The 10,409-nt window shown below is 42.5% G+C and overlaps 1 protein-coding gene across 1 annotated transcript; it reads left to right on the top strand.

Moving 5' to 3' along the window:
• The first annotated feature begins 8,820 nt into the window (after positions 1-8,820).
• Positions 8,821-10,257, top strand: olig3 (oligodendrocyte transcription factor 3). Its single transcript, XM_049600542.1, has one exon. It carries the CDS (start codon positions 8,936-8,938, stop codon positions 9,809-9,811), a length of 876 nt encoding a protein of 291 aa, XP_049456499.1. The 5' UTR covers positions 8,821-8,935; the 3' UTR covers positions 9,812-10,257.
• Positions 10,258-10,409: the final 152 nt, after the last annotated feature.

Raw genomic sequence — 10,409 nt, 5'->3', positions numbered from 1 at the left:
AAAAGCAAAGTTTTGTCATTCTCTCTGACAATATACAGGAAGTCAATCTCTCCAAAGCAAGACATACTGTAGGTCTCTCTCAGGACATGAGACAATGGGCCCCTGTGCAGAAGGCCCCACCACCTCTCCCACACAGGAGCAAGACACAGACACTCTGTAGCTGTTATGCATCTTTTGGTTGTTTTGTGTCTCTTTGCCATTCGTTTGCACCTCTGGTGTCATTTTGAGTCTCTTCTTGGTTCATACACATTACAGTAATTTGAGTGACATTCTCCAGGTGAAGGCCCAGGGGCTGCTGACACTTCAGGCTCCTGACCCGTCCAGTAGTCCACCCGTGTCTCAGGAATTTGTCATCGTGAAGAGTTATTGTTCATTAATTGAACTGATAGATTTCTAAAACTAAGAGTGGCTCACTGAATCCAGCATCAACAAAAATGCAGGGAACAGTTCAAAAATACATGCTTTATATGGAATGGACCTGCACTTGTATAGTGCCTTTCTAACCCTCTGACCACTCAAAGAACTTTTTACACTATGAGTCACTTTCACCCATTCACACACACATTCATACGCTGGTGGCTGCGGATCCCATACAAGGTGCCACCTGCTATTCAGTTTTTTTTTAACACACTCACACTGATGAACAGCCATCAGGGGCAATTTGGGGATTTAGTCAAGGGATTGTGGGGATTCTTGCTCAAGGATACTTCGGCATGCAGAACTCTGGAGGAGCTGGGGATCAAACCACTGATCTTCCCATTAGTGGACAACCTGCCCTTCTTTCTGAGCAACAGCTGCCTTTTTGTGCTGGGACTTTCTGACTTATCTTTGTTCCATGATGACCCATGTAGCGGTGCTTACACATACAAAAATAAAAGAAACAGAGATAAAGTAAGTGGGCAGTGACACCTGTTGCCCAAAAATGGACAAATATAATAAAGTAGAAGTAATAATTAAACAAATATTAGGAATGTTTAACAAGTAAATGAATTAAGACTGAATCATACACATTATACTGTATAAAGTTAAAGTTAAAGTCCCACTGATTGTCACACACCTGAGTGTGTGAAATTTATTCTCCACATTTGACCCATCCCCTGAGGGAGCGGTGAGCAGCAGCGGAGCCGTGCTCGGGAATCATGTGGTGATCTAACCCCCCAATTACAAACCGGGATGCTGAGTGCCAAGCCCAGCTCGCCACATGTAATACAATTTCTTGTTTTTCTGTTTACTTGCAGCATACAGAGAACAGAATTTCACTCAGAAAACAAATTCAGCAGTGGAAAGTTAAAAAGACCATTTTTTATCAGATTTAAAAATACATTTTATAACCTTAATCATAATTATCATCACTTATAACCTACAGATTCCTTCCAAGACCTTGTCTCATCTGGCTTGTCAAAGCTACATAACTGACCAACTTGCTCCTTTCTACACGTCATTAACTTCCACCTCTTTTCATGTGCACACAAGAGCAGTCTTGTGTTTAACAGCCGCTACAACACATGCAAATGATGCATTTACATCCATAAGCAATGATGCACCTCAAACATCAGCCTCAGCAGTGATGCATCCACAGGAAAGCCACGCCTATGTATATCTAAGGAGACAAGAGGTTCAAATCATCATAACTCACTTAAATTTAACTGTTTTTCCAGCAGTTTGATTTCTTAAAATTGCCAGACATGTGTTTTATGATACAGAATACTTACCAAGTACAAGATAATGACATTAATATTTCTATAATACAATATTCAAATTGATTAATCCTACAGATAATTACTTTCTAGGTTTATGCTTTTTCCTCACTGCATTATAAAATGGCTGCTGTATTTAACAAGTCCAAAAAACGCAGGCCTCAGGCAGGAATCACCTATAGATAGATGTGTCCTGTTTTGTACATGAAAAGCAGAGACAGCAGGTGTTGAAGTCATTCTACAGAAGTGTCCACTTTTGTGATGTCAAGATGTCTTAAAATGTGTTTCTCTATCTAACATTAAAACTCAGACCACATCATTAGCTCGTTGACTTTGTGAATCATCTCTTTTGGCCTTTCATGTGAGCACGTGTAAAAAAAAATGCCCTCAGGTCATTTGTAAATATGTGTTAACCATTTGTGTGTTTACGTAAGCCTTTGAGAGTCGGTTTATATGATAATAAATTAATCTCCTCTTTAGGGCAAGACAACATGACACATTCTTGCTTTCCAGCCCAGTGGTTTGATCCAGGTGACGTTTTAGTGCCTCGAGCTTTATTAAAGCTGGAACAGAAAGTTTTTTATTAGTCTGAGGGTGGCAGGAACAAATATGTGGTGATGGTTATTATAATCGGGTAATCATGTCTCTATTTACTACCTTTGATATCTTGATGTAAGAACAGCAAACTGGAACTATTTTCACCAAGATTACACAAATATGATAAAGACAAATCACTAATCAAAGATGGAAGATGCTTACATACAGTAAAACTAATTTCATGAGACATTCAGACACTTTCAGCACTTACACACAGCACTTTAATGGTTCCTAATATCCACAGGCAGTATCTGCTGTGGGTTTAACAGTCATTTCCAAAATATTAATGCATGCAGCTGATAACATTTTACCTTTTAAAGCACCTCTGACACCTTCAGCTGCGACCTTGACCTTGTGCCTGACTCTGAGTGTCGCATTGTGTTTGCTCCTTTCAGCCCAGAGATGTTCAGCTGACATTGTCTGTGTCACACTGACGGTGAGACAGCCAACTACTGTCTTCACATACTTCTGGAGGGACGCCTCCATTCACTGTTTACTGCCCTGAGCTTATTAGAGGGGCTCTAGTGGCCTGGCCCACCCAGGAGGGAGAGACGCAGGGGAGAGTGGTTGATTCTGGAGAGCGTCGGTTCACCTCTCTGATGTACTTTAAATGTTAAATGTGCAGTTGTGTTGCTAAAAATGTCCGCTGGCCTGGGATCTTTAAAGTTATTTACCTCATGTGACACAGATTGAGCAAAAAATTGAAGACGGAGCAACATTATCATCCATTTTGAGATGTGTTTTTACTCTCTTTCAGCTCTGTTTTTGGTCTCTATCAACTACTGAGGGGAGTACGTGGCTCTTAAGTTGCTAAATGCTCCACTGTGCCTGATGTTTAGTGCTGAACAGGTACAGTGTACTGATAGCTGCGGCAGAAAATGACGCCATGAGAGTGAACCAAAACAGTTAATTTGCAGGTTGGATTGTGCAACAATGAGCTGAAATTCACTGTAAAACTCCCGTAAAGTCAAGAGGAGCGGCAGATTCTGGTGATAGCTCTCTGTAGGCCCCTCCCACATTATCACAATGTTTTCACAATGTCAATTATAGCCACTTTAAAGGCAGACACGTGTGAGCAAGCTAACATAAAAACACTTCTTCATCCTTTTGTCTGTGTTCATTTATCGTATTAGGCATTATAAATGAGGCCAAACAAGAAAACATAATATTACCAGCTCTTACTCTTGGATACCTCTGGGTTTCTGACACCGGAGAATTGTAAAAAACAAATGGTTGGAAGAGGCTTGACTGAAGAATATAAAGGGATTAGAGACAATATAGCCTCTAAGGAAGCAAGAAATTTGTTCAGTTAAAATAATCATCTCGAAGATTTCTATGTTAATAAACATCTGTTAAGCCCGTCTCTATTGCCTCTATCATCTGCTAAGTCTATTTATTTATGACCCACTGATGAAAGCCCTTGCATTTGAGGTACTACAAACCGGATGTCTATGATGACACAAAAATCACAAGCAGTGGTTGATCCACCAGAGAGGATAGGCGGAGCTAACACGAGCCAGCCCACACCAGCCCACCACTTGTGCTGTTTTTTTCTGGTCTCTGCTAGCCTTATGAGTAAACCGTTACTGTGGCCAAACAAACAAACAAATAAAACAGCGACGACTTCAGACGATGAAACTGTATAAACCAGTGAAAATCCAAGGACGCCACGCAGGTGACACTGTTTGGCTCTCTGGAGAGTGAGATCCAAAAACACACCAGCTATTTCTGCTTGTCCCCATAGGTGCCGCCAAAGAGAATGAAATTAAGATGTTTGAGATTGAAACTTTAACAGTTAATTTTAGGAGATGTTAAGGTTTGCCGTTAGTTGGATGAAAAGAACTTTTGTTTATGATGTTAGTGGATGGGACAATAATTTTATCAGTATTCATTCTTACATGTTTTACTGCCTCTCACTCAGTAAAACAAACAACTGTAACTCAGCAGAATAACAAGCCTGTAAGTAGTAGTTTTGATGTCTTTCACTGCATTTCCATTGAACCTTTCACTTTCTGTCACTGTGCTGTTTGCTTCACATCCTCACGAGACACATTTTGGGTTTACTTGACCTTATACTTCATTCTACTTAACTTAGACCTATTGTCCTCGCTTGTGGACCCTTTTGTTCCATCTAGTGGTAGTAAGAGCACAATACACTAATCCATGTAAAAACAAGATGGCAGCCATCTCTGCCAAGTCAATCTGAAGCCGATCCCCACACAAAAGTGGACAATGTCCAAAACCTGATCACATTTAACCAGGGCGTAAAATTAACTTTTTACCTCATCTGCCATTGGCTAGTGACCTCCAAAAATTTACTGGCCAAACATATTTTTCACCAGCCAAATAAAAAAATCGTGCCTTGTTTGACTAAAAATAATTACCTTACGTTTTTTGTATGAAAATCCAACTTTAGGAATATCCAACCCTGTCCTATGTGTTTCTTTGGCGTGCTTGGCTGCAGCTCATCATGTTGGTGTGGGGGTCGTAGGTCAGCCATGACCGCGACTGGCCAGCGTTGTCTAGTTTCCATTTTTCAATAAAATGCCGTGCGACATTTGTACTCCGTTTAACTGTCTATTCTGTTCATCTTCATTTTTCCTCTTCTGGCGGTGGCTTCACAGCAGAAATGTGTCGCCACATCTTGCTCAGAAGTTACCATAGAATGCCCAGGGTTCCGGTAGCTGACGTCATGCGCTCCCGGCACACGTACAATAAGCCGCGAGGGTCAAAATGGTTTGACACAGCTGGCAGAAATGGTCGAAGCACATAAAAAACCCACATGCAATTCAAAATTTTCCATCGGCCACTGGCGGGTGTGTGTTTTTGTTTAACATGCCAAACTCAATTTTTACCCGCCATTGGTGCTTGGCAGGTGTTAATTTTACACCCTGCATTTAACGGTTGAAACTTGTTTATTTATGATTAATAGTGTTTGTTTGAGGACATTGGGATTTAACTATAATTGAAAATGTTTCATTTTTTATACTTATCGGATCCTACTGATCCCAAATAGGTAGGAGAAATTAAAAATGCATACCAAACAAAAGTTCGGAGTCCAGGAGGAAATGCGCTGCAGCAACCCTAACATACCTGTAAGGGTCGTGATGTCCCCAAGGGGTCACGTGCTCTAGGTTGTTGCAAGACGATTAACAGTTAAGGAAAGCAGAGAAAAACATTTATATTTCTTATGTTCCAAATTACTTTATTTCTTCTTTAATCTTTGTCTTTTTCAACTGAACAGGTGCATGTTGCTTTGAATAAAATAGCAAAATCAACTTCCTGTCTGATGAGTTGCAAGTAGTAGTAACTTTAAGTGGATAAAAACTCCAAAATGTTGGGAACAGCTAATCTATATTACAGTATTTAACCTAAACTAGTAATAAATATTAAGCTTTTAAAAGGTTTATTACATTGTCATCCAATATGCTCACCCTGACTCCTCAGTATAGCACAGACAGACATGTCTAGATGCTCTACAAACACAAAGCTACGCACTAAATATTCACTGGGTCAAAATAGCATCAGAGCAATACAGGGTTAACTTGCAGTGTTACTAAAGGGCTGTTTTGATCCAGCGTTGGACACAACTAGCTCAAGTATACCTCAAACATGTCACAAGTTTTACAAAATTGTGTGCATATGACATTCAAATTTAGCAATCAGTAACAAATAGTGACATGTACATTTAAACAGAGCTCGATTACAACAGCTCACAACTATGACATGACCCAATTACACTATCACTAAATGAAAAGGACTCCCTGTCTTGGGCGTAAAGTTAGCTCAGTATTGGCTCCACATTTTGACCCAGTGATTTTGTTCTTTTTCTGCCCCAAAAAACTGATGTGAGAGGGCAGAGAGCCACTTATGAAAGAGAGAAAAAAAAGTGAGAGGGCTGCAAGAAGCAAGCAGAGCCAGAAAACTGGAGACAGTTCGAGTGTGAGAGGAGGAGAGAGGGGAAGAGACAAAAAAAAAAGAGATACGAACAGAAGAATAAAAGAAAAGCGAGGAGCTTACGCAGTGAAAAGAGCACATTAGGGGCGACCTGCTGCGACAGTAGTGTGGGGAGCGGTGAATAACTGCCTCCATTTAGACCAGTGTCCTGGTGGTGTGGAGCCAGGGGCCTCAGATGGACACACACACTCAAAAATGCCCCCAAATACATAAATAAAGCAAAAGAAACTCGTTGAAAAGCATGTGTTCCTGCACAAACTGATACCTGACACACACACACACACATAGACATGCTCACACACCTCCTCTGTGAGCTCTCCTCTGGCCCTCTCATTCACACATTTCTCCACATTGGCCGGATTAGGAACACTTTCTCTTGGGTGTGCGAGGCTGCCCCACACACAAAGAAACACTTGGGGACAGGATTAGTAGGCTTACAGCGGATTCACATATGTCCAGTTCAAGCAATTGGTATTCAAAGCTTTACACTTTCAAATGCCACCAAGAGAGAGCAAAGCCGACCAGCGCTTTTCTTTGCATTGGCAGCACCTTTATGAGAAGGGCTCCTTTGCTGGGCCAACAATGAGGCCGTGAATACACATTTTTACTGTTCTACCAGGGGGATCTCATTGGTGAAGGATAGAGCAGCGAGCAGAGTTTGAGACAGACTTTATTATCCCGGTTTGAAGTGCTGGGTGGGTGGGAGTGCAGACGGACGGATGGATACATGGATAGACAGATGGATGGATGGAGGGATGCTGGAGGTGGTGGTCAGAGGACGAGTGCTTCAGTTACTTCCACATGTTATTGTTTGGTGGCCCGTTCCTCCACTCCACCTTCACAAAACAGATCTGGAGGAGACTCTTCAGAGTGGAGAGAGCGCTCTCAGCAGCTCAATTTAGACAATACTGACTCAATTTGATGCATTCTCCTAATATATTAATACAGAAACACCTTCATAAATCTGTCTGTTCGCTGGATTAATCAGTAAAATATGTTTTGTGGTTGATAAATGTTCATTTTCATGAATTGATTTATTATAGAGTATAGATTATTTTATTTTATTTATGTTGTGGGAGTTTCTCCTGTTTAAATGCATCTGCTTCTCTTTATTATTTTATTTTATTTTGTTTTATTTTATTCTATTTTATTTATTTATTTAGATTTAATTGTGTATAAATGAAGTGTCTGTGTGTATTTGTGTTTGCTCCAAATTGGCCCTTAAAGGAGAAATAAAGTATTTAAAATTAAATTCTTGAAATGAAATACTGACTGCATTGTGAGCAGTTTCTGTGTAATATTTTGTGTATATTTTGTCATCTTGTCTGTATTTTTAAATAATTATGTCTTGAACAGAATATGTTCATATTTTATTTTTTAAGGATGGAAAAAGTAAAAATTTGTTGGAAAAAAAAGAAAGAAAATCAACCAAACAAAAACAGTTATGAGCTGTGTAATATCAAATAATAATTTTAATTGTAATTAAATGCTATATTATTATTATTATTATTATTATTATTAATAAAATAAAATAAAATATAAAAAGTTAAATTAAAAAAATAAAAACTATATTATTATTATTATTATTATTATTATTATTATTAATATTATTATTGTTAAATGAAAAATGGTCCTTGGAAGCGGTGAGAAGTTTTATGAAGGTCCAGACATGAGGCCCACATGCTGCCATATGGCCAGCAGAGTGCCGACTGTCGGAGCGGGCATGTTACCTCTGTCCCAGCGGAGGCCACGCACCCCCGCGGCACCAGGAGCCGCTGAATAGGGGAAAGCAATTTCCCTTCTCATTCCTCCTCATCCCCTCAGGCAACCAGCGGCCGGACCGCGGAGACTTTGCTTTAAGATCTAACTGTCCGGTAAGCTCTCACCAGTGAGCACTGTGTGTGAGGCTGAAGACGATTTGGATAGAGCGCAGCCTCTCCTCCTCCTGGTGCATTTCATCTCAATTTTTAATGTTAAAACATGTCAAATAAAAACATTTTATCACGATGTTATGAGAGTTATTTTTGTGCGTAAAAACGCGCAGCTCACAGACAAGGCAACATCTTAAACAACTTAAGTTTCACAGAAATCTTATAAAAGAAACAATTTTAAAACTGACCAGTTTATCCCAGGAAAAGCAACTTTCTGATCCACGAGAGGAGAGAAAGAGAAGAGGAGAAAAAAGAGAAGAGGAGGAGGAGAAGAAGAAGAAGAAGAAGAGAGGCGCGCTGTGCCCCCCAACAGTGTCCTGACAATGGCAGTGAATGGTTGCGCACCGCGGTCACTAGGACAGTCAAAGCACACCGCCCCCTTTCTAACGGGCACGTCATCCTCCTAACTAGGCGTTATGAATAGGAAAGCCGCTTTTGTCTCCCCGCATGTATAAATACCCACTATGAGTGTCCTCCTCACCGCAGAGACACACAGACACAGACAGGGAGAGAGGGAGAAAAGAGAGAAAGTCGGCAGAGGCAAAGTGGTCACCGATGTGATAAGAAGGACAGGAGCGTGGGACGGGAGGGACACAGACAACATCAGGTGACCAGAGTGACTACAGGCTCCAGAAAGAGAGAGAGAGAGACAGAGAGAGGGAGTGAAGGAGAGATAGTGAGAGTGAGAGAGAGAGAGAGGGAGGAAGCCAGCAGCGACCTCCTACCCAACAACCTCGGAAGCGAACCCATAAAATGAATTCAGACTCCAGCCCGAGCAGCAGAGCCTCTTCCCCGGACATGGACGCCATGTCTCTCCGAGACCACCACCCGCACCACCATCACCACCACCACGTCGGCTCATCAGTGTCCTCCTCTACGCAGAGCGGCGAGCAGCGCCAGAAGCTGAGCACCGGAGAGCTCCTGCGGTCTGGAGACCCAAAGTCCGTCGGCAGCAGCAGCAGCAGCAGTAGTAGCAGCAGCAGCAACAAGTTCAAACTGAAGAAACAAGTCACCGAGGAGGAGATGTACCACCTCCGTCTCAAGATTAACGGCCGGGAAAGGAAGCGCATGCACGACCTCAACCTGGCCATGGACGGCCTGCGCGAGGTGATGCCCTACGCGCACGGGCCCTCGGTGCGGAAGTTGTCCAAGATCGCCACGCTGCTTCTCGCCAGGAACTACATCCTGATGCTCAACAGCTCCTTGGACGAGATGAAGCGGCTGGTGGGGGAGATTTACGGAGGACACAACTCGGCTTTCCACTGCGGCACCGTGGCGCACGCCGCCGGCCCAGGTGGACACTCCGGTGGGCCCGTTGCCGCAGCCGCTGCCGCGGCCGCAGCCGCCGCGCACCAGGTGCATCCTCTCCTCGGGAGCGCGCTGTCAACCTCCACGTCCTCCACGCTGTCGAGCGCGCTGCCGGGGCTAACATCTATCCGAGCACCCCACGCCCTGATGAAGGGCTCCCCGGGTGGGCCCCCGGCCCTGCAGCTGGGCTCCGGCTTCCAGCACTGGGCCGGACTGCCGTGTCCCTGCACCATCTGCCAGGTGCCTCCTCCTCCACACATCCCCGTCACCTCCACCGGCCTCACGAGACTCACGGGGGAGGGCAAGGACCTGATGAAATGATGTCTGACAGACTCGCAGAGACTCAGAGATGTGATGATGTTTGTAAATAGAGAATTCAGGGCATGAGGGTGGATTTGGCCTCACTGGTGCATGCTGTTGTTTAGTCTGTTTTCTTGTTTGGCGTGTGAGAAAAGAAAGTGTTATTTTCCTCCTTGTAACAAGGACTTATAAAGACTGATGATTTTTTTGCCAGTTGAAAGGTGAAAAGAAGTTGTGTGTCATGCAACAAGACGCGATGATCCTCTTGTGTCTGAGTTTTAGTCACAATGTGAAAGATGAAGGAGGCTGCATGAACATGCTGATTTCATTTTACATTTTTTTTTTCTAAATCAGGCGTCATTTTGTGAAAACGAAGAATGCTCTCTGTGCCTTGTACCAAGGATTTTAAACTTGAGTTGTAAATGAAAAGAATGACATTTATGTGTTTGGCTAAAATGAACCTGCCACCGCGGAAATTTGTTTTAAAATTCTTAAGATCTGTTTTTATTTTGTGGCTCACTGTCAGTCCATCTGTGCTCTGATTTTCATTTTTTAATTCTATCTTTTTTGTGTTTGTTTGTTTTTGCATGAAGGTATAATTATCACAGCATGATTGTTT

The sequence above is a fragment of the Epinephelus fuscoguttatus genome, linkage group LG16, assembly GCF_011397635.1.
Source record: "Epinephelus fuscoguttatus linkage group LG16, E.fuscoguttatus.final_Chr_v1".
Taxonomy (NCBI): Eukaryota; Metazoa; Chordata; class Actinopteri; order Perciformes; family Serranidae; genus Epinephelus; species Epinephelus fuscoguttatus.
Note: the sequence above shows the minus strand (reverse complement) of the source record. Positions and strands in the feature narration are given on the sequence as shown.